General features: G+C 46.1%; 1 protein-coding gene, 1 long non-coding RNA gene and 1 pseudogene across 3 annotated transcripts; 1 reads left to right on the forward strand and 2 right to left on the reverse strand.

The window, feature by feature from the left end:
• Positions 1-42: 42 nt before the first annotated feature.
• Positions 43-1,046, reverse strand: LOC311128950. Its single transcript, XR_014613240.1, has 3 exons — positions 704-1,046; positions 271-366; positions 43-95 (listed from the first exon to the last, which is right to left on the reverse strand). It is a non-coding gene; the product is annotated as an uncharacterized lncRNA (long non-coding RNA).
• Positions 1,047-1,516: 470 nt separating this feature from the next.
• LOC311128977 (lipoamide acyltransferase component of branched-chain alpha-keto acid dehydrogenase complex, mitochondrial-like) lies at positions 1,517-2,856 on the forward strand (annotated as a pseudogene). The gene has a single exon. The product of its transcript is annotated as a lipoamide acyltransferase component of branched-chain alpha-keto acid dehydrogenase complex, mitochondrial-like (transcript).
• Positions 2,857-8,546: 5,690 nt separating this feature from the next.
• Positions 8,547-26,569, reverse strand: LOC311129193 (E3 SUMO-protein ligase RanBP2-like; the record flags this gene model as incomplete). The annotated part of the gene is made up of 10 exons (XM_084161505.1): positions 8,547-9,614; positions 9,803-9,976; positions 10,118-10,293; positions 10,404-10,677; positions 18,526-18,746; positions 18,861-18,947; positions 19,052-19,213; positions 21,438-25,769; positions 26,171-26,327; positions 26,444-26,569. The coding sequence occupies 10 exons, from the start codon at positions 26,567-26,569 to the stop codon at positions 9,309-9,311; spliced, it is 6,015 nt and encodes a 2,004-aa protein (XP_084017631.1). The 3' UTR covers positions 8,547-9,308.
• Between the last annotated feature and the right edge of the window lie 1,367 nt (positions 26,570-27,936).

A 27,936-nucleotide genomic window follows, 5' to 3' on the forward strand; every position in this document is an offset into this window, starting at 1 on the left:
ATCAGCTGCTTCACCTTAGAGCTCCGTCTCGCAATGGAGCGGATAAGCTCAGGAAAGATCCTCTCACTGTCCTCCACTACTGCCTGTGCAGAGCGCTGTTAGGACACACAGAGAGGACAAGGCCCATTTCACTCCAATTCACTCAGCTCTCATCAGGACCCTAGTCGGCTTGTTCCCCACAGTGGGGCTCAGTGGGATTACAGTTTCTTAGACAAAAATAAAGTCATTTTCCGAAAAGGCCATCAGCCAAATGACCTCTTCAAGACTTACCTTGACAAACTGTATAGACCGTCTCGCCTCCAACACCCCCATCTCTGTCTTCTGGATTCTCTGCCTTAATATCTGCTGTTTTTCATCCAACTGTTTCTGTATAAAAATAAATAATATGTAATAAAAAATTTAATACATCACAAAAACACCAAATCAAAGAAAGTCTTGTGCTATGTACAATATAAAATGTTGATAGATTTTCATATTTTAAAAACCCAACGTAAATCAAAACCATAAGGGTCAATAAAGTGAAGAAAAGTATTATTAAGAATTATTATTGTAGAATAGACTTGATAAGACAATAAGACTTGTAAGAGGCACTAGATATTTTCTGGTGCATCCTGCTTTTTCCTGTTTGAGCCCTTAGAACACTTCCTTAATAGTCAACTGTGCTAATAGACATGAGAGAGAAGTACAAAGCTCATGTCCTTACCTGTTTTTCAGTTCTTTCTGCTGCAGCTGACACTGTATCATGGCCTTTATGTTCATCCACTGTACAAAGATAACAGATACACTGCTGATCGGTACGGCAGTAAACCTCAAGCAGTTTATCATGATGAGAGCAGATCTTCTCCTGTAGTTGTGTGGATGCTTTGACCAGCTTGTGCTTCTTTAATGGAGCTACTTCATAATGAGGCTGTAGATGAGTCTCGCAGTAAGAGGCCAGACACACCAGACAGGATTTTACAGATTTGAGTTTTCTCCCAGTGCAGAAATCACACTCCACATCTCCAGGTCCAGCATAACAGTGAGCAGGAAAGGCAGCATGGAGTCCTGTATTCTTCAGTTTCTCCACCAATTCAATCAGTAGAGTATTTTTGTTCAAAACAGGCCTCGGGGTAAAGGTCTTTCTACACTGTGGGCAGCTGTAGACACCATTCGGATCATCCTGATCCCAGCAGTCCTCAATACAGCCCATACAGTAGTTGTGTCCACAGGGAATAGCCACCGGATCTTTCAGTAGATCCAGGCAAATTGAACAATTGATCAAGTCCATTGCCTCTGCCATTATAGTAAACACATCAATGGGCTGAGCAGCAGAGTATCACAGATCAGTTTTGTTTTTCTGGAAATGCTTGTTGAGTGGGAACGTTTCCTGATTCTGTGGGTGTTGTTTGTACTGTACTCTGTCTGTAGGGGGTGTGGTGTTGGACAAAGGGGGTGTGGTGTTGGACAGAGGCCAGGCTAGGATTGTTGAAACAGGACTCTGTCTCTTTTAGGAAACATAAGTCATTAAAAAGCTCTACTATGAGGTTGATGCCACAGCCTTAGTGGGCACACCCCTGGTGGATATCGAGACAGAGCCCGGTCCGGAGGTGGCCCATGAGGAGGATGTTGTGGAGACCCCGGCGATGTCAAACGATGAGCACACACACCAGGAAATCAAGGGACACAAGACCCAGGCCACACCTGCAGTCCGTCGTTTAGCCATGGAGAACAATATCAAGCTGAGGGAAGTGGTCGGAACTGGGAGAGATGGACGGATCCTCAAAGAGGACATCCTCAACTTCCTGGCCAAACAGACAAGGGCCATCTTACCCCCAACCCCATTCCATGAGATCCAGCCACCCCCTCCCGCAGCATCCGCCTCCTCCTCGGCCTCCATGCCCAAGGCGAAGCCCCCACCAAGTGTCCCGCTCCCTGTCATCTCCAGGCCTGTATTCACGGGCAAGGACAGCACTGAGCCCCTGAAAGGTTTCCACAAGGCGATGGTGAAGACCATGACTGCAGCTTTGAAGATCCCCCACTTTGGTTATAAAGATTAAGTGGATTTGACGAGGCTGGTGCAGCTGCGCAAGGAGCTGAAGGACCTGTCAGAGGCTCGCGGGGTCAAGCTCAGCTACATGCCCTTCTTCATCAAGGCTGCTTCTCTGGGCCTTCTCCATTTCCTCATCCTCAACGTCTCAGTGGACGAGGCTGTTCAGAACATCATCTACAAGGCATCCCACAATATTGGCCTGGCCATGGACACGAGCCAGGGCCTGCTGGTGCCCAATGTGAAGAATGTGCAGTTGCTGAGTGTGTTTGAGATCGCAGTGGAGCTCAACCGCATGCAGACCCTGGGTGCCACGGGCCAGCTGGGCACGGCCGACCTCACGGGAGGCACCTTCACCCTCTCCAACATCGGCTCGATTGGAGGCACTTATGCAAAGCCAGTGATTCTGCCTCCTGAGGTGGCGATTGGCGCTCTAGGAAAGATCCAGGTCCTGCCAAGGTTTAACTCGAGGGACGAGGTGGTGAAAGCTTACATCATGAACGTCAGCTGGTCGGCAGACCACCGGATCATTGACGGGGCCACCATGGCGCAGTTTTCCAACCTGTGGAGGGACTACCTGGAGAACCCGGCCTCCATGGTCCTGGATCTAAAATGAGCCTGCAGTACCCTGGCCTGCGTCCTCTGGATGCAAGCCCAGCCACCATGATTATGTGAAGTTGGTCTACTGTACTCTGACACTCTGGGTAGTCACTTTGACTGGGTGTTACTGTTCCCCATACTGCTCCTGCCCACTTGGCCTTCCAAACCTTTCTTCCTCAGAACATGGATGGCTGCACACGCCATGGTCACCACAAGTTACCTACTATGAAAAATGTATGCACTCACTAACTGTAAGTCGCTCTGGATAAGAGCGTCTGCTAAATGACTAAAATGTAAATGTAAGTGAAGGAAAGTCCAAACTGATCAAATGTATCCACACTTTAACTAACAGATTAAATAAACAAAACGTGCCTTTTTCATACCTGTATTTGCAGATAGAAAAAAGTTTGTCTATCATAGATTCTGGAATGTTCATTAATGTTGCCGCTTCTAACTCAAGCACGAGAGCAAATTAGTGATGGGTCCCTCGCTAACGAACGGCTCTTTTTGACCTAATCTTTTAAGTGAACGTCGGGAACCGAATCGCAGCCGTTCATTATGGCTCCCTGATTTGCAACTGCTACTACTGCTTTTTGAGCTCAGAGTAACGTTTTTCTGCAGATAAGTTACAAAATAATTATCTAAAGCGGGTGAATCCTCACTGCAGAAACAACAAATAGTGGGGAGAGCAGGTCAGTATGGTCCACGCAATTTTTTTCAATGCGTAAAAAAATAAATAAAACAGAATGCAGGCGATCTAATAGTTTGGACAGGTGAAAAAATATTTGAAAACGGATTTCACTATCTAACATAATGGTAGCCTACCTTTTGCGCTATATATTGGAGATTTGCTAATTTGTTTATCGTTCTAGGTAGATCTTTAAGCATTTTAAACGAAGATCCGAAGAGCCATTACAGAGCCGGCTCACCGAAAAGACTCGGAATGCCCATTACCATGTTTCCATCAAAAGTTTTTATGCGAGTCATACCATATTAAAAAAAAATGTCGACAGCTTTGATAGAAACAGGAAGTTTCGGTACAATTTTATAAATACAGATAATTTGTTCGTTCGACATGGTGGGATCTTTTTGTGTCAGTAAAATGAATTATGCGAGAAATGGCGGGTGAAACACCTTTATGCACAAATATTGATATAATAATCATCATAATGAAGTAAACTTGGAGTCACGCAATGATATGGTGTGAGGTCTTCCTACTATGACACAGGAAACCATACAGTTTATTAGGCTACAGATGAAATAAGTTATGATGAACTTCAAAGGGCAGTGAAAATGCACAGTGATTTCAATGCTCCTTTCCAATAAATATCGAGGGTCTTATTCTGGCAACATGATGATCGATGCTTGAGTGCCATTTGACAAATATTCTCGCTCTTATCCATAATAATCTCATAGACTAGCCTACCCGCACTGTTTCTGCGAGCTGTTGGCTAGACTGTTTCTGCGAGCTGTTGGCTAGACTGTTTCTGCCAGCTGTTGGCTAGACTGTTTCTGCCAGCTGTTGGCTAGACTGTTTCTGCCAGCTGTTGGCTAGACTGTTTCTGCCAGCTGTTGGCTAGACTGTTTCTGTGAGCTGTTGGCTAGACTGTTTCTGCCAGCTGTTGGCTAGACTGTTTCTGCGAGCTGTTGGCTAGACTGTTTCTGCGAGCTGTTGGCTAGACTGTTTCTGCGAGCTGTTGGCTAGACTGTTTCTGCCAGCTGTTGGCTAGACTGTTTCTGCCAGCTGTTGGCTAGACTGTTTCTGCCAGCTGTTGGCTAGACTGTTTCTGTGAGCTGTTGGCTAGACTGTATCTGCCAGCTGTTGGCTAGACTGTTTCTGCCAGCTGTTGGCTAGACTGTTTCTGCCAGCTGTTGGCTAGACTGTTTCTGCCAGCTGTTGGCTAGACTGTTTCTGCCAGCTGTTGGCTAGACTGTTTCTGCCAGCTGTTGGCTAGACTGTTTCTGCGAGCTGTTGGCTAGACTGTTTCTGCCAGCTGTTGGCTAGACTGTTTCTGCGAGCTGTTGGCTAGACTGTTTCTGCCAGCTGTTGGCTAGAGTGTTTCTGCCAGCTGTTGGCTAGACTGTTTCTGCCAGCTGTTGGCTAGAGTGTTTCTGCCAGCTGTTGGCTAGACTGTTTCTGCCAGCTGTTGGCTAGACTGTTTCTGCCAGCTGTTGGCTAGACTGTTTCTGCCAGCTGTTGGCTAGAGTGTTTCTGCCAGCTGTTGGCTAGACTATTTCTGCGAGATGTTGGCTAGAGTGTTTCTGCCAGCTGTTGGCTAGACTGTATCTGTGAGCTGTTGGCTAGAGTGTTTCTGCCAGCTGTTGGCTAGACTGTTTCTGCCAGCTGTTGGCTAGAGTGTTTCTGCCAGCTGTTGGCTAGACTGTTTCTGCCAGCTGTTGGCTAGAGTGTTTCTGCCAGCTGTTGGCTAGACTGTTTCTGCGAGATGTTGGCTAGAGTGTTTCTGCCAGCTGTTGGCTAGAGTGTTTCTGCCAGCTGTTGGATAGACTGTATCTGTGAGCTGTTGGCTAGACTGTTTCTGCCAGCTGTTGGCTAGACTGTTTCTGCCAGCTGTTGGCTAGACTGTTTCTGCCAGCTGTTGGCTAGAGTGTTTCTGCCAGCTGTTGGCTAGACTGTTTCTGCCAGCTGTTGGCTAGAGTGTTTCTGCCAGCTGTTGGCTAGACTGTTTCTGCGAGATGTTGGCTAGAGTGTTTCTGCCAGCTGTTGGCTAGAGTGTTTCTGCCAGCTGTTGGCTAGACTGTATCTGTGAGCTGTTGGCTAGACTGTTTCTGCCAGCTGTTGGCTAGACTGTTTCTGCCAGCTGTTGGCTAGAGCGCACGTGCCGAAACCAGAGTAGGCACATTTGCTATTTAACACAAACGTTTTTGTGACCAAACTATTGGTAGAGTTGAAAATGCGATGGAAACACATTGAAGTTTAGATTTTTAATAGGTACATGAAAACTTAGGCGACGTGTACATTTTGGGTCCACAACGTCATCACGCACCTATTTTTATCGGCAACAAGTCGTTTGGTGGAAACACCACTGGTGGGGAAATGTGCATATTTTCTTTATGCGTAGGGCTATCTCAGAATTTTCATATGAAAAGCTGTCACCAATTGGATGGAAACCTAGCTACTAGAGCAAATAAATGTGAGAATGCTGTTCATTGACTACAGCTCAGCGTTCAACACCATAGTGCCCACAAAGTTAATCACTAAACTATGGACCCTGGGACTAAACACCTCCTCCTGCAACTGGATCCTGGACTTCCTGACGGGCCACCCCCAGGTGGTAAGGGTAGGCAACAACACATCTGCCACGCTGATCCTCAACACAGGGGCCCCTCAGGGGTGCATGCTTAGTCCCCTCCTGTACTGCCTCCAAGCACGACTCAAACACCATCATTACATTTGCTGACGACACAATGGTGGTAGGCCTGATCACCAACAATGATGAGACAGCCTATAGGGAGGAGGTCAGAGACAACAACCTCTCCCTCAACGTGAGCAAGACAAAGGAGCTGATCGTGGACTACAGGAAAAGGAGGGCCGAACACGCCCCTATTCACATCGACGGGGCTGTAGTGGAGCGGGTCGAGAGCTTCAAGTTCCTTAGTGTCCACATCACCAACAAACTATCATGGTCCAAACACACCAAGACAGTCGTGAAGAGAGTTCGACAACACTTATTCCCCCTCAGGAAACTGAAAAGATTTGGCATGGGTCTCAAGATCCTCAAAAAGTTTACAGCTGCACCATCGAGAGCATCCTGACCGGTTGCATCATCGCCTGGTATGGCAACTGCTCGGCATCCGACTGTAAGACACCACAGAGGGAAGTGAGTACTGGGGCCAAGCTTCCTGCCATCCAGGACCTCTATACTAGGCAGTGTCAGAGGAAGGCCCAAAAAATTGTCAAGGACTCCAGCCACCCAAGTCATAGACTGTTCTCTCTGCTACCGCACCGCAAGTGGTACTGGAGTGCCAAGTCTAGGTCCAAAAGGCTCCTTAACAGCTTCTACCCCCAAGCCATAAGACTGCTGAACAATTAATCAAATGGCTACCCTGACTATTTGCACTGCTGCTACCTGCTGTTTATTATCTGTGCATAGTCACTTTACCCCTGCCTACATGTACATATGACCTCCATTACCTCGACTAACCTGTACCCCCGCACATTGACTCGGTACCGGTACCCCCTGTATATAGCCTCGTTGTTATTTTATTGTTACTTGAATTATCTCCTCTCTAGTGACTTGCGCCATTAGATTGATGTGGGCAGCGCAACTCCAGGTGAGCTGATTAGGTTAGCCTACAATCATTCCCCACTGAATACAGGTTCTATTACAGATAAGTTGTATTACCTTAAATAATCACATGGAATCTCGAACAGAATATGAAATGCATAAAATACAGTAATATAACTATTTCAACTGTTTGGACCAGAGAGGTGTACCACAAAGAAGGATCAATAAGTTGCTTTGCTTTCTTAATGAACCAGAAAAGCAATAGTTATGGTTGTTTATAAAAGTTAGCTTGCTAACTGATTGATCCTGCTTTGTAGTATGCCCCACAGACAGTCATTTTTTTTGGATGCATTCTGTCGATAACTAGGCCTATCTGTATTATTCATTAATGAAAAGCCTGAAACCAATACCTCTGTAGTTTTTGTACACTTACCTAAAACAAATCCAATATACACTATATATACAAATTAGTAGATTTGGCTATTTCAGACACACCCATTGCTGACAGTGGTATAAAATTGAGCACACCGCCAAGCAATCTCCATAGACAAACATTGGCAGTAGAATGGCCTTACTGATGAGCTCAGTAACTTTCAACATGGCAGCGTCATAGGATGCCACCTTTCCAACAAGTCAGTTAGTCAAATTTCTGCCCTGGTCAACTGTAAGTGCTGTTATTGTGAAGTGGAAAAGTCTAGGACCAGCAACGGCTCAGCCACGAAGTGGTAGGCCACACAAGCTCACAGAACGGGACCACTGAGTGCTGAAGCGCGTAAAAAACGCCTGTCCTGGGTTTTAATACTCACTACCGCATTCCAAACTGCCTCTGGAAGCAACGTCAGCACAATAACTGTTAGTTGGGAGCTTCCTGAAATGGGTTTCCATGGCCAGGCAGCCGCACACAAGCCTAAGATCACCATGCGCAATGCTAAGCGTCGGCTGGAGTGGGGCAAAGCTCGCCGCCATTGGACTCTGGAGTAGTGGAAACGCGTTCTCTGGAGTGATGAATCCCGCTTCACATTCTGGCAGTCAGACAGATAAATCTGGGTTTGGTGGATGCCAGGAAAACGCTACCTGCCCCAATGCATAGTGCCAACTGTAAAGTTTGGTGGAGGAGGAATAATGGTCTGGGGCTGTTTGTCATGATTCGGGTTACGCCCCGTAGTTTCAGTGAAGGGAAATTTTAACACTACAGCATACAATAACATTCTAGACAATTCTGTGCTTCCAACTTTGTGACAACAGTTTGGGGAAGGCCCTTTCCTGTTTCAGCATGACAATGCCACCGTGCACAAAGCGAGGTCCATACAGAAATGGTTTGTCGAGATCGGTGTGGAAGAAATTGACTGGCCTGCACAGAGCCCTGACCTCAACCCCATCGAAAACCTTTGGGATGAATTGGAACACCGACTGCGAGCTAGGGCTAATCGCCCAACATCAGTGCCCGACCTCACTAATGCTCGTGGCTGAATGAAAGCAAGTCCCTGCAGCAATGTTCCAACATCTAGTGGAAAGCCTTCCCAGAAGAGTGGAGGCTATTATAGCAGCAAGGGGAGGATCAACTCCATATTACTGCCCATGATTTTAGAATGAGATGTTCGACGAGCAGGTGTCCACATACTTTTGGTCATGTAGTGTATGTTTGAGATCGTAAAGGGCATCCTCACAGTAATCAGTATAAAGCAACTTTATTTCTAAAGCCATTCTCCAGCATCATTTATTTATTTGACAATAAGAATCATTTCAACCCCAAGTGATATTTGTCAACAGAATAGCATAGATTCTTCCACAACCATAAAATGTCATCCCTCTCCCAAAGTGTCATACAGAAGGTTATAGTTCTTCATATTCCTACCTTTAGAGTTTAAGATGGACAAGTGTAGTCTCCATAATTTGCACATTATGAAATCAATGTATACACAAAAACACACCTAAAAGTATACACAGGCAGCAGGAGAGGAATGCAGTTCAAAATGAACACAGGTTGGTTTTTAAACAAGGTTTCTTGTTCATCTCAATTAAGGCTTAATTATACAGAACAATCAAGTTAGGGAGCTTATGAAGGAACCAGCGCTTTCATGTACATTATACACAAAAATAAAGTCTGTGGATTCACACAGTCACGTGCTACCCTCAGGGTGGGGCAACATTTATCAAAAGGAGACGGTCTCTATCTCAAATTACACCCTATTCCCCTCATTGTGTACTACCAGAGACCTTAGTGCACTCCACATGGGCTCTGGTTAAAATAATAGTACACTACATGGGGTATAGGGTCTCATTTGAGATGTTCCTACTATAGTTGTCAACTCCACAGTTTGAAAGCCTATCACTGTCCAGTCCATGACCAGAGCGAAGGCCGATAGCCGTCCAGTCAGTGACCAGATCTCAGCCCTACAGTTGAGTTGTCCACAGTCAGTGAACAGAGCGAAGCTCTACAGTTGTCCACATTCGGTGATGACAATCTTCTTGCTGGGTTTGCCAGTCTTGGTCCCCAGCTGTCCCATGCTGCGAACCACGTCCATGCCCTCTCTGACAAAACCAAAGGCCACGTGTTTGAAGTCCAAGTGCTCAGCCTTCTTCAAGGTGATGAAGAACTGGGAGTTGTTGGTGTCTCGGCCACGGTTGGCCATGGACAGCAGCCCCGGGCCCGTGTGGCGCACGTCAAAATTCTCATCCTCAAACTTGTCCCCGTAGATGGATTTCCCTCCCGTCCCATCCTGGTTGGTGATGTCTCCACCCTAACAGAGGTTAGAAAAGAACGAGACAGGACCAAGAAGAGTTATACATTCTTGCAGTGGTTTACAAACGATTTTGTGTTCCAAGAGGCACCAACTGTGACCTACTATTTGATTATGAAAGCACTTTGGTGGCTCTTAGTATTGTCTGGTTTGAGGCTAACCCCCCACCTTCACTCCCCACTTCTCACCTGACACATAAAGTCCTGTACGACCCTGTGGAAGACAGAGTTGCGCAGCCCGAAGCCTTTCTGTCCTGTACACAGTGCTCTGAAGTTCTCAGCTGTCTTGGGGACGATGTGAGAGAACAGTTCTATGGTGACCGTTCCCAGGGGCTTGTTGTCAGCGGAGATAGAGAGGTACACCTGGGGGCAGAGTTTCATATAGATTATTTTACATTTATGGGCTCTTTAGTAAAACTTCCAACAAATTATTTTAGGTGGAGGGGACAAAAGTGGTAGGCTAGGCGCCCCACCTATACAATAGCAGACAGGGGAAACACTGACCTGGGGATTGGCTTCTCTGGAATTTTCCTGGACCCTGGACATCTGGCAGGAGGAGAGGGCTGAGGCCTCTGATTGGCTCATACGACTCTGACACTCACAGAAGGTCTTCCTGAAACACTCGGCCAGCTCTGCCGTCTTAAACTTGGCTGCCAACTGTTCCACCTTACCCTCACCCTCTGGAGAGAGAACAAAGGATCAAAACCTTTATCAATTCATCAATTATATAAGAATCAATATATTTACATAGCTCTGTGTGCGTGTGTCGCGGAGCTATGTATAGACCTACCTGAAAAGTCAGTAGCTGTCCAGACTAGGGCTTGGTTAGAGGTGTTCATGGGTTTGAGCTCCATGCTCTGACAGATGGTGTGATTGGCACAGACCTTCAGCACCTGCTCCCTCCTCATCAGCACGCGGTAGAACCTCTTATCGGGGTGGAAGAGGATCTTGATGTCTCCCACACCCCTTTCCTTCCACTGGCTCAGGTCTCTCTCCCAGCGGTACAGCTTGGTACGCTCCTTAAACAGGATCTCCTCATCCTCCTCCCCTGACTTAGTCTCCACCTGGACAACACAGTTACACACAGGTTAATGATGAGACCAAGGGTTTAATAATCTGGAGGGTGTAAGATTACAGAACTCATATAGAAATGTTTTGATTAGAACATGCAAGATTCTCTGTCATATATTCCTACCTCGAAATGTTTTCTTTAACGTAGAGTCTAACACATTTTTCCTATTTGTCTGCCTATTTAGTCCAGGGTGCATTGCATGGTGCCGTTGCCAGAGATATTATAGAAAGGAGATAGGAATCCATTGCATGAAGGAACGTATAACACCCCACTCAGCCATTTGGGTCTTTGTGTGTCAAAAAACATAACACTATTTGACGCGTCAAATAAGCTTTTAATTTGATACGTCAAATAACACAATTCTATTATAGAATGTTGTGTATGCTGAATTTGCACGAACAAGCCAAGCGCCACCACTATGATCAGTAGCACTGTCAAAGATGTACAAAAAAAACAAGTCTGCAAACAAGCACACACACCGGCTAGGATGTGTTTACAATACCGCGTCGGTAATAAGGCATTATTTGTTCGACCGAATGGGAAAACGTCTGTGTGAGCATTTGAAATCAAACGAGGAGGATCAAAAATGTCAGCAAATATATTTGATACAGGTGTTATTAGAAACCTCTGGGGTAGCTAGCACCAATGCAACCAGCCTGAAAACAATGACCAGTAAAAACGGCAGTCATTTTCAATATTCTCAGCAATGATTTAGGGATCCATGTGAGTAAGTATTAGCTAGGTAGCCACTTGTTGTTCTCCAATTGAACTCAAACTTAAGTTCATGAAAATAACTAGCTAGCCAGCTACTTAACCCTGTTGCCCAAAGCTAACGTTATAAGCAGCCAGCTAGCTTCATCTGGTTTGTGAGGCTTGACCTGACCGGGTTATGTGTTGTGAAGCTAGCCACAATAAGGATTAGCCACAATAGTGGAATTTGCGGTTCGCCTTCAAATTCAGTCCCTCTTTGAAAGTGACGCAAATGGTTACAATTGGTGGAATCGTGCCATATTTAGACTAGATAATGTTAAACAAGGTTGGAGTGTTGGAATGTGGAGCAATGAAATGGGGTATCAGTCTACTCAGTGACACCCACAGAACACAACTGTGAAGAGTTTATGCAAATATTAGCCTAGTAGCTCTTATTGCAGGACTTTGGCTGTGGGACCCAAATCAAATCACATTTTATTGGTCACATACACATATTTAGCAGATGTTATTGCGGGTGTAGCGAAATGCTTGTGTTCCTAGCTCCAACAGTGCAGTAGTATCTAACAATTCACAACAATACACAAATCTAAAAGTAAAAGAGTGGAATTAAGAAATATATAAATGTTAGGACGAGCAATGTCGGAGTGGCATTGACTAAATACAGTAGAATAGAATGCAGTATACATATATGAGATGAGTAAAGCAGTATGTAAACATTATTAAAGTGACTAGTGTTCCACTATTAAAGTGGCCAGTGATTCCATGTCTATGTATATATGGCAGCAGCCTCTAAGGTGCAGGGTTGAGTAGCCGGGTGGTAGCTGGTTAATGATGGCTATTTAACAGTCTGATGGCCTTGAGATAGAAGCTGTTTTTCAGTCTCTCTGTTCCAGCTTTGTTGCACATGTACTGACCTCACCTTCTGGATGATAGAGGGAGATTGAATATGTCTGTAAACACTCCAGCCAGCTGGTCTGTGCATGCTCTGAGGACGCGGCTAGGGATGCCGTCTGGGCCGGCAGCCTTGCGAGGGTTAACTCACTTAAATGTCTTACTCACGTCGGCCACGGAGAACGAGAGCCCACAGTCCTTGGGAGCGGGCCGCGTCGGTGGCACTGTGTTATCCTCAAAGCGGGCGAAGAAGGTGTTTAGCTTGTCTGGGAGCAAGAAGTCGGTGTCCGCGACGTGGCTGGTTTTCCCTTTGTAATCCATGATTGTCTGTAGAACCTGTCACATACGTCTCGTGTCTGAGCCGTTGAATTGCGACTCCAGTTTGTCTCTGTACTGATATTTTGCCTGTTTGATTGATTTACGGAGGGAATAAATACACTGTTTGTATTCTACTATATTCCCAGTCACCTTGCCATGTTTAAATGCGGTGGTTCGCACTTTCAGTTTTGCGCAAATGCTGCTGTCTATCCACAGTTTCTGGTTTGGGTAGGTTTTAATAGTCACCGTGGGAACAACATCACCTTATACACTTGCTGATGAACTCAGTCACCGTGTCCGTGTAAGCGTCAATGTTATTCTCAGCAGCTACCCGGAACATATACCAGTCCGCGTGATCAAAATAATCTTAAAGCATGGATTCCGATTGGTCAGACCAGCGTTGAATAGACCTTAGCACGGGTACTTCCTGTTTGAGTTTCTGCCTATAGGAAGGGAGGAGCAAAATGGAGTCGTGATCTGATTTGCAGAAGGGAGGGCGGGGCAGGGCCTTGTAGGCATCTCGAAAAGGCGAGTAGCAGTGATCTAGTGTTTTTCCTAAGTGATGTGTTGATAGAACTTCAGTAGCGTTTTCCTCAAATTTGCTTTGTTAAAATCCCCAGCTACAATAAATGCAGCCTCAGGATATGTGGTTTCCAGTTTGCATAAAGTACAGTGTAGTTCCTTGAGGGCCGTCGTGGTATCAGCTTGAGAGGGAATATACACGGTTGTGACTATAACCGAAGATAATTATCTTGGGAGGTAATACGGTCGGCATTTGATTGTGAAGTATTCTAGGTGGAAGAAAATGGAAGAAAACTAAACTCCCTGCCGACCTGGCATCTTTTCACTCCCTCCTCTCTACATTTTCTTCATCTGTTTCTGCTGCTAAGGCCACTTTCTACCACTCTAAATTCCAAGCATCTGCCTCTAACCCTAGGAAGCTCTTTGCCACATTTTCCTCCCTCCTGAATCCTCCCCCCCCCCCCCCCCCCCCTCCTCTCTCTCTGTGGATGACTTCGTCAACCACTTTGAAAAGAAGGTTGACGACATCCGATCCTCGTTTGTTAAGTCTAATGACACTGCTGGTCCTACTCACACTGCCCTACCCTATGCTTTGACTTCTTTCTCCCCTCTCTCTCCAGATAAAATCCTGCGACTTGTGACTGCAGGCCGCCCCACAACCTGCCCGCTTGACCCCATCCCCTCCTCTCTTCTCCAGACCATCTCCGGTGACCTTCTCCCCTACCTCACCTCGCTGATCAACTCATCCTTGACCGCTGGCCATGTCCCTTCCGTCTTCAAGAGAGCGAGAGTTGCTCCCCTTCTCAAAAAACCAACACTCGATCCCACTGATGTCAACAACTACAGACCAGTATCCCTTCTTTCTTTTCTTTCCAAAACTATTGAGCGTGCCGTCTTTAGCCAACTCTCTTGCTATCTCTCTCAGAATGACCTTCTTGATCCAAACCAGTCAGGTTTCAGGACTGGTCATTCAACTGAGACTGCTCTTCTCTGTGTCACGGAGGCTCTCCGCACTGCTAAAGCTAACTCTCTCTCCTCTGCTCTTGTCCTTCTAGACCTGTCTGCTGCCTTTGATACTGTGAACCATCAGATCCTCCTCTCCACCCTCTCCGAGCTGGGCATCTCCGGCGCGGCTCACTCCTGGATTGCGTCCTACCTGACCGGTCGCTCCTACCAAGTGGCGTGGCGAGAAGCTGTCTCCGCACCACGTGCTCTCACCACTGGTGTCCCCCAGGGCTCAGTTCTAGGCCCTCTCCTTTTCTCCCTATACACCAAGTCACTTGGCTCTGTCATATCCTCACATGGCCTCTCCTATCATTGCTACGCTGACGATACACAACTAATCTTCTCCTTTCCCCCTTCTGATAACCAGGTGGTGAATCGCATCTCTGCATGTCTGGCAGACATATCAGTATGGATGACGGATCACCACCTCAAGCTGAACCCTGGCAAGACAGAGCTGCTCTTCCTCCCGGGGAAGGACTGCCCGTTCCATGATCTCGCCATCACGGTTGACAACTCCGTTGTGTCCTCCTCCCAGAGTGCGAAGAGCCTTGGCGTGACCCTGGACAACACCCTGTCGTTCTCCGCTAACATCAAGGCGGTGACCCGCTCCTGCAGGTTCATGCTCTACAACATTCGGAGAGTACGAGCCTGCCTTACACAGGAAGCGGCACAGGTCCTAATCCAGGCACTTGTCATCTCCAGTCTGGATTACTGCAACTCGCTGTTGGCTGGCCTCCCTGCCTGTGCCATTAAACCCCTACAACTCATCCAGAACGCCGCAGCCCGTCTGGTGTTCAACCTTCCCAAGTTCTCTCACGTCACCCCCCTCCTCCGCACACTCCACTGGCTTCCAGTTGAAGCTCGCATCCGTTACAAGACCATGGTGCTTGCCTATGGAGCAGTGAGGGGAACGGCACCTCTGTACCTTCGGGCTCTGATCAGTCCCTACACCCAAACGAGGGAATTGCGTTCATCCACCTCTGGCCTGCTGGCTCCCCTTCCTCTGCGGAAGCATAGTTCCCGCTCAGCCCAGTCAAAACTGTTCGCTGCTCTGGCACCCCAATGGTGGAACAAGCTCCCTCACGACGCCAGGACAGCGGAGTCACTCACCACCTTCCGGAGACATTTGAAACCCCACCTCTTTAAGGAATACCTGGGATAGGATAAAGTAATCCTTCTACCCCCCCCCCCCCAAAAAAAAATAATTGTAAAGTGGTTATCCCACTGGCTATAGGGTGAATGCACCAATTTGTGAGTCGCTCTGGATAAGAGCGTCTGCTAAATGACGTAAATGTGCCCTTGAGCAAGGCACTTAACCCTAATTGCTCCTGTAAGTCGCTCTGGATAAGAGCGTCTGCTAAATGACTAAAATGTAAATGTAAAATGTAGGTTGCGTGAACAAAAGGACTTGAGTTTCTGTATGTTATCACAATCACACCATGAGTTGTTAATCATGAAGCATACACCCCCGCCTTTCTTCTTCCCGGAGAGTTCTTTATTCCTGTCTGTGCGATGAACTGAGAACCCAGCTGGCTGTATGGACGGGGCCAGTATATCCCGAGAGAGCCATGATTCCATGAAACAGAGTATGTTACAGTCCCTGATGTCTCTCTGGAAGGAGATCCTCGCCCTGAGCTCGTCTACTTTATTGTCCAGAGACTGAACATTAGCGAGTAATATACTTCTCCGCCGGCTGTGACTTGGAGCAGCCTCTGGGATAAGTTAAATTGCCCTGGGGGGTACGAACAAAGGATCCAATTCGGGAACGTCATATTCCTGGTCGTAATGCTGGTTACCGCCGCCCAGTCAGCCTATTGTGCGTATTGACATCAATATTGCACTGTACAGCCTTACCTAAGGATTTGGGATCAATGAAATGGGGTATCAGTCTACTCAGTACCCAAGCACTTTTTTCCCAAAGTCCTCCTCTGAGTTATCAGACTCCAAAACATCCACGTTGTATTGTTTTTCCTCTGGAATATTGTACACATAGTAGGTTGACTGGTACAATAAATGTGGCTCATTTCACAGTGGTTTCATAGTCCTGCAATAAGAGCTACGATGCTAATGTTCTGTTGGTGTCACTGAGTAGACTGATACCCCATGTCATTGATCCACAATCCATAGGCAAGGCTGTAAAGTGAAATAAGTATGCCCCCAATACAATTCTAAAGTCTAATAGACCCACAGTGTGATTTCAACAGATTTTTGTCAAATTAACAAATTATAGTATTTTGTTGAATTTATATAACAACATTCCAAACTAATTTAGCATGATCTATTCCATTATGGCACTGCAGGGCCTTCGTGCAGGGCCTTACCCCAAAACATCCACGTTGTATTGTTTTTCCTCGGGAATAGTGTTCAATACACATAGTAGGTTGACTGGTACAATAAATGTGGCTCATTTCACAGTTGTTTCATAGTCCCGCAATAAGAGCTACGATGCTAATGTTCTGTGGGTGTCACTGAGTAGACTGATACCCCATGTAAATGATCCACAATCCATAGGTAAGGCTGTACAGTGAAATAAGTATGCCCCCAATGCAATTCTAAAGAATAATAGTATTTTGTTGAATTTATATAACAACATTCCAAACTCATTTAGCATGATCTATTCCGTTATGGCACTATTTGTAGTCATTTGCATCACTTTCAATTAGAGACTTTTATTTTGAAAGCGAACTGCACATTTCTTTATTTTGGCTAATCCTTATTGTGTCTAGCTTCACATCGGTGGGTCCGACCATCATGAATCAAATAACTGTTTTATAAATTAGGGGTATTTTAGATTATGACACCTAGCTAAATAGTTGGCTATCTAACTATAGCTACAGACACAGATTGTCGTTTTGCTATGTTTTTGGGGAAGAACAATGTTTGAATTCATCAGCTAGCTAGTTTTCTTTATGACCAGCACTGTCCCAGAGCTTGGGGAAGTGTGTCTGCGCCCGCCCCGAAACAAAACTTTACCAGCATCATAGCATACGTATCGGTGAATAGCTGTGACATATGACATACGAGTGATAGCGTAATCAATGTGTAATAACTACGTAAAAATTGTATGAACATGTTCAATTATTATGTGACGTGGAGTCATATTAAGGTCCTGATTAATCAACAAGCTTATTTTATTTGACACATCAAATAGCGGAGTCACTCACCACCTTCCGGAGACACTTGAAACCCCACCTCTTTAAGGAATACCTGGGATAGGATAAAGTAATCCTTCTACACCCCTTACCCCACCCCCCCCCCCCAAAAAAAAACATTTTGTAAAGTGGTTATCCCACTTGCTATAAGGTGAATGCACCAATTTGTAAATCGCTCTGGATAAGAGCGTCTGCTAAATGACGTAAATGTAAATGTTATTTTACGTGTATCTTTATTGACACGCAAAGACCCAAATGGGGTTCCACAGACTGTCGACCAATCGTGTTCACGTTGTCATGCTTCGTCACAGGGTTGCTAAACTAATCGTCACGCAATCCCTTCTCAAAGTCTGTGTATATGTCGATAAACGTGTCTATTTTCCTCGAAAGTACGTAATGTCACGATTCCAAAGCTATACGATATTACAGATAGCAAGTTAATTACCTCACATCTTGGAAGAGATTTGTAATGTTGTACTTCTTGTTGACGAAATTCGTGCTAACGTTGGGTTTTTGAGCTAGCGCCAAATAAACTCCCATTCACTCCTTGAAGGAGAGCACTCATTGTCCCAGAATGCACCGCGTGGCCTATTGACATAGCAAGGAAACGTTTCCCATCTCCTCAAAACTATATCTGCCGATGCGAATGTTAGACTCCACTCTGTAAGGCACATCGATCTGCAGGTTGAACACAGTGAGATTGTAGACTCCTAAATTGATAGTGCAGTTTGTTTAGGCGATTTTACAGCTAACTAGCTACTTTACATGCTGATATTATCTTTCGTATTATTGTGTGTAGCTACGTTTGCTAGCTAGCTAGTCAGCCAGACAGCCCATAGAGAGAGCATTGCATTGTGGATTTTGTAGTCGACTTGAGATGCAACAGATTTCCACAACAATTTTCCATGTTGCTACCAACCTTATTATAACGCCAAAATGAAACATTTGTTCACACAAATATTTTTATCACATATTAGTGTTATTTACCACTGTAAATTAAAGGACTTAGTGGTTTTGGGTGGATTTTTCCTTTAAGGAGATAGATTGGGGTAAGGCCCTGCATTAGACTAGTGTCCTGTCTAGCTGGTGTCCTTGTACAACAAGCTGCCTCACGCTATAGCAACAGGTGATAGGTTCCTGCTCCTATGAGCTGTTCTGGCTCGCACAAGCTAAGGCTACTTACTTTACTTTATAAGTTGTTTACCTATGTGCAAACAAATGCATATATCATATAATCTCACCAGGGCCTGTGCTTTGCGGATCTCTGTCTCAAAGTCCTCTGTCTTGTCCTTCTCTGCCTCGCTATCGCTGCCTACACCACAGAAGAAGGTTGAAGGCAGCTGCAGGTTCCTGGCTTTCTGTCCCTCCTCTGGAGTAGGCCTCTTCTCCCACACCACCTCAACCTCCGTGTCCAGACCCTCAACACCTGCCTCAGCCTCAACACCTGCCTCCGTCTGGCCTGCTGAGAGGAGACGAGTGGAGCAGGTTATTGGAGAAGTAACTTTTGAGGATAAATTTCACCCCAACCTATCCTATTCATACCTATCTCTATAGCTGCTTTGGCCATGAAACTTACCAGAACCTGCACATGCAGCCTTTCTCTTAGGAAGGTCCTGGTACAGTTTTCCATTCAGTGCTTTAACTGCTGTCTCAAAGTCCTCATCTGCAATATTCACAGCACAAACTAACGTTAGCAACACTGTCAACTACAATTAGTAAACGGTTGCTCATGCAGGTAGAAAAGGTTTGAGAGAGAGTCTTTCTCACCCTCTGACTGGTCGTCGCTGGTATATCCTGGTTCGTTCTGGTAGCAGAAGAAGGTGAGAGGCAGCAGGAGTTCCCTGTCCAGAAGAGCCTGCTCCGCTGTCGGCTGCCTCACATAGACCACCTCCACCTCACTGTCATCGTCGGCCTCCGCCTGAGAAGGTGCTATAACACAAAAACACAAAGAGTGAGACAACTCACTCAGGAGGCCCCCTTCCTACAGAGCAGTGTACAGAACAGAGACATTGAGAGCAGGAACAGAGTAATACAATTATATTAATCTCCAAGGTGAATTTGAATAATACAATTGCAAATTACTATACAATAACAATTGGATCTACAGAAAATGTAATATGACTTGATGTAATTATGCTGCAAGGTAATTGTTTGGTACTAAAGGGCAGGCTAACATTTTATTTACTATCCTGAAAATTGTGCACCTCCTACTAGAAAGTCACAAACCATTTCACTAAGCAAGTACTTCCACACTGAAAACACATGCATCAAAAAAATTGACGCCATGCATTTCACCACACAGAGCGAGCAGTCTCCTATATCTCTGAGAATGCTATTACTACTAAGTAAATCTCAAAGACATTATAAACATTAGAACCATGGATCTACAGTGTACTGTACATGAGGCCAACCAGGGATTGCAGTTTGACCATTTCCTCCTGGTGCTTTAAAACCAATTCATAGTTTACTGTCCAGTGGTAGAACATGAATGCTTGTGACATACAGCACTATCTACCTCGGTTTGAACTCTGGCTCTTTCACTCAGACAGAAATCTCTGAAACGAACCGGACCAGAGTGGGCTTTGCCTTTCACACTGTTGCTACACATCCTGGACTAAAAATGTGTGTATGACATTGAGGAGTGTTTGTGACAGCACATTCCTGTCAGGAAGCATGGCTGAAATCTCCCCGTGTCTCCTTTCAATAGAGGGAGAAGAACTTTGAATGGCCGTCAACACTGTACTGGCTGCTATCATTTCACCCCTCCATTAGCTACACAACTATCCTAACTTTCATCCGCAGTAAGCCTATATCTCACTATAGTAAGAGTTACTGTTGAGTATCACACATGGACATGCAGCTCATTAGGTTGTTGTACTAAAGGTTTGTACAGTGCATTCGTTGCGTGCGGGTTAAGACCGGCTACCAGGCAAGGCCAAACAGGTGACAGCTGTGTAGGTGACGTGTCACAGCACACACACATAGAGTACCTGGGGGCTCAATTTGGGTGGATGAGGAGCTGGTCCAAAAACATTAAAAAAAAACATTTTAGTCATTTAGCAGACGCTCTTATCCAGAGCGACTTACAGGAGCAATTAGGGTTAAGTGCCTTGCTTAAGGGCACATCGACAGATTTTTCACCTAGTCGGCTCGGGGATTAGAACCAGCGACCTTTCGGTTACTGGCACAACGCTCTTACCCACTAAGCTACCTGCCGCCATTGGTTAAAAAGCCATTGGTTATCTTTGAAAAGCCTAAAATCCAATCCTACAAAATAATGGTTGGCAAGTGAGACAAGCTAGAATTGGGGGTAGTTGCTGAACATTTACATTTACATTTACAAATCTCAATTTTTAAGTAGTCCATTTCTTCTTCTACTACTGCTTCTATGAGCTGGCAAACAAACTACACTGGTGCATACTGCCACCTAGTGTTTGCTCTGAAGTATAATTTACTGGCAGATGACCCAGATGGAATCATGTGATCCTTCCTTAACCCATAGGAAGTCCCACCCAGTTGACTACTTTAAAAGGGTGGAAGCTCTCAATGTCCATAACTGGTTTTAACCATCTAGAGTCCTCTATCTAACTATGTCCTGTCCCCATTTCTGCCTTCATGAAGATGTAGCCTGCAGTAAATCTTGTGACTGCATTATCCTGATGGGATTCGATTACTAGGCTAAACGTAATTATATTTATATTTTAGTCATTTAGCAGACGCTCTTATCCAGAGCGACTTAACAGTAGTGAGTTCCATACATTTTCATATTTGTTCGTACTGGTCCCCTGTGGGAATCGAACCCACAACCCTGGCGTTGCAAGTGCCATGCTCTACCAACTGAGCTATGGATTATATAATCAATTACATCGGCTATCATATCAAACAACCTATATCAAAATACCAAGTGTGAGGAAGAGTGGATGTAAGTTAGGCTAATGGGAGTGACGGTTAAGTTCTGTCCTGCTAACACAGAGTGTGGGCTGGTGGGAGGAGCAATGCGATAAACCAACGGGACATGAATGGAAACACAACACAATGGGGTCAAATTATGTGAAAACCCCATCATGGGCGTCACCATTCAAAAACAAGCAGTTTACACTGAATCACAAGATCAACAAAATTAATCACGAAAGGATAACAACAAAAGACGTACCTTTATCTGGGATTTTGAATGCAGTTGAAGGCTGGGAGGTCCGACCGCTGTCTTTAACCTTGGAGCTCTCTGAAGAACCATCCTTCTTGGGTGACGGGGGGCTGCTGCCGAAGATCTTCTGGAGAGAGTCTGTTCCAGAGAGGAACTTGGGTGGGGACATCACCATCTTGGAGGGGTGGAGAGGGCTGTGTGGTGTGGCGGTGGAGGCCTTGCAGTCAGGGGTTTGGAAAGTCTCAGGATTCAGCTCCGTCCGTTCTGTGGTGGTCTCCTCCAGGATGGCCACAGCAGCCTGTCCACACACTGTTGTCCCCGTCGCTGTTGCTTCCTCCTGAGGAAGGGCCTCACTGGAGGCTATGGGAGTGACCAGAATGTCATTCTCCTGGGCAGTTTTAGCCTTCTCAAAGATGTCTCTGAAGGAGTTGGCCACATCCTGCAGTTTGAACCTCACCGCTAACTGCTCAACATTTCCCTCAGCTACCTCGGCAAAGTCAATTGCGCTCCAGACCCAGGCCTTCTCAGCACCCTTCATGGGCTCCAACTTCATAGAAGATGTGACCCAGTGGTTGGCGCAGATCTTCAGGACTTGGTCTCTCCTCATGACGAGTCTGACTCGTTTGGTGTCGTAGTTCTGCAGTATCTTGAGGTCTCCAATGCCCCTCTCCTTCCACTGGTTCAGGTCTTTGTCATAGCGGTACAGCTTTGACCTGTGGCTGAAACACACATTTTCATTCTCCTCTCCAGTGGGGATCTCCACCAGGTCTGGCAGGGGAACCACAGGCTCAAAGTACAGTCCGTTTCGCTCCTCCTCCTGGCTAATGTCCTGCTCCTCGTCCACAGACACCCCGCTCTGGTTCAGCTTGGCCGGCGACTTGGCGGGACTGACGACAGGCTGGAAGCTGAAGTTGAAGCCAGCTGTGGATTCTCCAAAGCAGAAGAGGTTCTTCCTGATTGGGCTGCTTGCTAGGGGTGAGGCGTAGACAGAGGTGTCAGCAGTGTCGTCCAGAGCCTCCTCTCTCAGGTCATAGTTCTCCCATTCTAAGGTAGGGCCAGTGCTCTCTGCGTGGGGCTTGATGATCAGACCAGAGGTGTTACTGGCTGTCGTGACGTTAGCTTGGCTGTCGTCCTCCTTGATCTTTGTTTTGTCATCAGTCAGGAAGGATTTAAGGTCTTTCAGACCGGATTTGATTTCCTCTGCCTTCTGGATGAGATGTGCAGTTCTGACTGTGTCAACAAGCTTGTGAGGAGTCTGCAGTGGGATGTCCAACAGGAGCCTCTGACACTCCTCAAACTTCAGCTTGAACTCCTCAGCCAGCTCTGGTGTTTTAAACTTGGCAGCGAGTTGCTCCAGTCTGGCATCTCCGTCAGAGAAGTCATTAGCCAGCCACATCCAAGCCTTGTCGGAGCCAGCCAAAGGCTTCAGGTTCATGGTGGTGGTGATCCAGTGGTTGGCACACACCTTCAGGACCTGCTCTCTCCTCATCAGCACCCTGAGCCTGCCATTGGTGGCATTCTTCAGGAACTTGAGGACCCCAACGCCCCTCTCCTTCCACTGGTTGATGTCTCCGTCAAACCTGAAAAGCTTCACTCTCTGGGAGTAGAGGGCCTGTTCGTCCTCCTCTCCTGTGACCAGGTCCACTTTCTCAGGCATCTGGACCACAGGCTCAAACTGGATATCGTCATTCTCCTCTGTCTTGTATACGTCCTCTTCATCCTGGTCAGCTGAGGTGTCTGCCCTCTGGTTTGACTGAAGGGATGTGAACAGCTGCTCACTAGCGCAGGTGAAGCCTTTTAAATTGGAATCAGTCTGTCCAAACTGGAAGTGTCCTTGTGAGTTTTTAGCCAAGTCTGCAAAACTGAAGTCTTTTGGTTTGGCAGTGAAGAGGGGATTTTCATCCTGATCTGTCTTGTCCACTGATGGCGCTGATGCAGATACACTGATGCCAGATTCCTTCTCTTTCTCTCTGTGCTGCTCTGCGATATTCTTCAGGAACATTGACACAGACACTGAAGCAGGAGTCTGAGTTTCAGCTGGTGGGGTTTCCTTTGCAGTTTCCTGAGTGCCAAACTTAAAGCCACCTGCTGGGATGGGCATGGTGAAAGAGAAGCCTGCAGCACTGGGGGTACTGCTTTCAGCCTGAGGAGGGGTCTCAAATGTGAAGGATGCAAGGGAACTTTTATCAACTTTACCTGTGCCAAACTGAAAAGAGCTGTCACTGTTGAAGTTCGCTTTAAACCCAGTGAATGCGGGCTGAGTAGAGGCACTCTGACTCCCGAAGCTAAAGCTGAAGGATGAGCTGGAAGGGGCGGCTGTGGCTGTGCTCTTAGCATTGGGGTTGGGCATCTGACAGGAAACACATTGACTAGCAGAGCCGTCTTTTCTGACTAGACATCTGTCACAGTCCCACATGGCCCCAAGAGAGGAGGCGTTCCTAGCATTGAGGTTGGGTGTCAGGCAGGAAACACACTTAGAGGCAGATGCATCATTCCTCACTAGACAGGAATCACAGTCCCATTGTCCATCCTTCTTAGAAAATAGAGCACCAAAGCTTGACACTGTTGGCTTTGTTGTTGGTGCTACCTCTACTGTTGATTTTGCCGAAGGGTTAGGAGTTTGACAAGAAACACAACTGATTGCAGAGGCCTCGTTTCTTACGACACATGTATCACAGTTCCACTGCCCTGGGTTTTTGTCGAACTGTGCAGCAAATCCAGAGCCAAATGAAATTGTTGAGGGCTTTGATTCTGCTGCTACTTTTGTGGTTTCTTTCCTCTTACCCAACTGGGCACCAAAACCAGCAGCAGGTATAGAAGTGGTGCCACTGGTTCCAAACATAAAGGAGGAGGTTATCTGAGTTCCAAAAGACCCAAGTCCTTTTCCAATAGATCCTGCGCTGTTGGTGTCTTTTGACGAGTCAGCTCCAAATTCAAAAGTAAATCCTCCCACTGAAGCTGCCCCACTAATAAAGCCTTTGATGTCAGTAGCCGGTGCGCTGTCCGGCTTTGATGGGGCATTAGGGTTGTCAGTCTGGCAGGCAACACACTGCATAACTTTAGCTGCATTTCTTGCGCAGCACACATCGCAGTCCCATTCCCCGTACTTCTTTGCAAACTTGGCAGCAAAGTTTGTCGTCTCTGGAGCAGAGGGTTTAGGATAAAAAATGTTTCTATATGACTGATCTTGCTGCTTTTCTGGAGATTTGGGAATGATCTTCTGAGCCTCTTCAAACGTTGTCTTGAAGAGCAATGCCTCGTCTGCCGTTTTGTACCGGATGGCCAGTTGCTCAGGCCTTGGTTCCTCATCCGCATAATCAACGGCATTCCAGACCCAGGACTTGTCAGATCCAGCGTTTGGTTTCAGGAGCATATCTGGCATGATGTAGTGGTTAGCGCAGATCTTCAGAACCTGCTCCCTCCTCATCAGCAGACGCACTTTCCCTGATCTATTGTGCTTTAGGATTTTGACTAAGCCGATGCCCCTCTCTTTCCACTCTTTTGTCTCCACATCGAATCTGAACAGCTTGGCCCTGTTACAGAACATCTCCTCCTCTTCCTCCTCTCCAGTCTTCACGTCTACTTTGTCAGGGAGGGGCACAATAGGCTCAAAGTGAGGCCCATCCTCGTCCTCCTCCACGTGAGTGCTGTTGTTATTGCTCTCCGCTCCCTTCTCCTCCTCCGCTGTGTTTTCCAGCCCAAATACCGGCTTGGTTACATCAGTGAAATTAAATGGCTGGTAAATTTTTCCAAACAGGTTTGGTTTGTCCTGGATCTGGGTTGCGTCAGCAAAGGAGAACCCAGCCGCGCTTTTAGTGCCAAAAGTAAATATCCCTCCCTGGCTAGGAGGATAGTGGGGCTTCCCCTCTGAGGGGCCCATCGATTTGGATTTGAAGTTGGAGTTCAATTTAAAGGCAGTGGACGATGGAGTGGACTGGGCGACTATTCCAGCACCAAAGCTAAGCACCTTAGGAGGCTCAGCAGGGATCGGCTTCCCCTCAATGCTCTTCGGTGGTTGGACAGGTACGACGGAGGGCTTAGTGAAGTAGCCAGGCTCAGGGAGGGGAGGGTTGGTGGTGGGCTGAGAGTCGGCCCCAAATCTAAAAGTAAATCCTCCCACTGAAGCTGCCCCACCAGTAAAAACGTTGGTTTCAGTAGCCTGTTTGTCATTCTCTTGGGTCAGGTCCTGGTCCTCGTCCACAGACACCCTGATCTGGTTCAGCTTGGACGGGGACTTGGAGGGACTGATGACGGGCTGGAAGCTGAAGCCAGAGGTGGATTCTCCAAAGCAGAAGAGGATTTTCCTGATGGGGCTGCTGGCTAAATGAATGGCATATCCAACTTCAAAAGGTAAAAGGTTAGATAAATACATTTTAAAAGGCACAATTTGTTATTCTTTTTTCCCTAGCCAAACAGCAGCCAGCCACATGGTTTGTTCTAAAGCAGAGGGATGGGGCTGAATAAATAACTGAAATTACGGATGCAAGGATAAGATCAAAGGATAGATTTAAACATAATTTTTAACTATACATACATTGTTTATATTTTGAGTTATGCTGAGGTAATACATGTGTACTAAGCTCCTGAGGCAAGAATCAATGGGTATATATAATTAATTGAAATGATAATTGAACATCTATAAATATTGCAGATTGCACTTTTAATTGAACAGAGCATTTACCAATGATATATCACTAAAATATAGTATTCATGGTTCTGTATGCATAAGACATAAGCTCTACCTTTTCTAGTTATCTTTGCCATTTCCTCATTGAATACATTCTCCATTCGGTCTTGTAGTTCAGAGAGTGACTTCTTGACATCCTCAATGGAGATGTGAGGGTTAAAAGTGCTAGGTAAGGCCTCAATTCCCGGAGGGACAGAGAAAGACTGTAAACTCTACGAGAGATCGGGAAAAAGAAGGTAACGTCATGTAACCACAGAAAGCAGATTTCTAGGGCATACCGCAAAAGTCTAGAGGCTGTTTACTCTGATAACAGAATGAGTGATGTCACCTTGAGGAAATGGATGTGATCCTCTGTGTGTGAGAGCTTCTCCAGCTCAGCGTCTTTCCTCCTCAGCTCAACCACCTCCAGCTCCAGTCGCTTCAGTTGTCCTTCAGTCCGACTCACTTCAGTCATCTCCAGGGCTTTGATCAGCTGCTTCACCTTAGAGCTCCGTCTCGCAATGGAGCGGGTAAGCTCAGGAAAGATCCTCTCACTGTCCTCCACTACTGCCTGTGCAGAGCGCTGTTAGGACACACAGAGAGGACAGGGCCCACTTCACTCCAATTCACTCAGCTCTCATCAGGACCCTAGTCGGCTTGTTCCCCACAGTGGGGCTCAGTGGGATTACAGTTTCTTAGACAAAAATAAAGTCATTTCCTGAAAAGGCCATCAGCCAAATGACCTCTTCAAGACTTACCTTGACAAACTGTATAGACCGTCTCGCCTCCAACACCCCCATCTCTGTCTTCTGGATTCTCTGCCTTAATATCTGCTGTTTTTCATCCAACTGTTTCTGTATAAAAATAAATAATATGTAATAAAAAATTAAATACATCACAAAAACACAAAATCAAAGAAAGTATTGTGCTATGTACAATATAAAATGTTGATAGATTTTCATATTTTAAAAACCCAACGTAAATCAAAACCATAAGAGGCAATAAAGTGAAGAAAAGTATTATTAAGAATTATTATTGTAGAATAGACTTGATAAGACAATAAGACTTGTAAGAGATATTTTCTGGTGCATCCTGCTTTTTCCTGTTTGAGCCCTTAGAACACTTCCTTAATAGTCAACTGTGCTAATAGACATGAGAGAGAAGTACAAAGCTCATGTCCTTACCTGTTTTTCAGTTCTTTCTGCTGCAGCTGACACTGTATCATGGCCTTTATGTTCATCCACTGTACAAAGATAACAGATATACTGCTGATCGGTACGGCAGTAAACCTCAAGCAGTTTATCATGATGAGAGCAGATCTTCTCCTGTAGTTGTGTGGATGCTTTGACCAGCTTGTGCTTCTTTAATGGAGCTACTTCATAATGAGGCTGTAGATGAGTCTCGCAGTAAGAGGCCAGACACACCAGACAGGATTTTACAGATTTGAGTTTTCTCCCAGTGCAGAAATCACACTCCACATCTCCAGGTCCAGCATAACAGTGAGCAGGAAAGGCAGCATGGAGTCCTGTATTCTTCAGTTTCTCCACCAATTCAATCAGTAGAGTATTTTTGTTCAAAACAGGCCTCGGGGTAAAGGTCTTTCTACACTGTGGGCAGCTGTAGACACCATTCGGATCATCCTGATCCCAGCAGTCCTCAATACAGCCCATACAGTAGTTGTGTCCACAGGGAATAGCCACCGGATCTTTCAGTAGATCCAGGCAAATTGAACAATTGATCAAGTCCATTGCCTCTGCCATTATAGTAAACACATCAATGGGCTGAGCAGCAGAGTATCACAGATCAGTTTTGTTTTTCTGGAAATGCTTGTTGAGTGGGAAC

This window comes from Coregonus lavaretus (genome assembly GCF_964263955.1).
Source record: "Coregonus lavaretus genome assembly, chromosome: 5".
In the NCBI taxonomy this organism is placed as follows: domain Eukaryota; kingdom Metazoa; phylum Chordata; class Actinopteri; order Salmoniformes; family Salmonidae; genus Coregonus; species Coregonus lavaretus.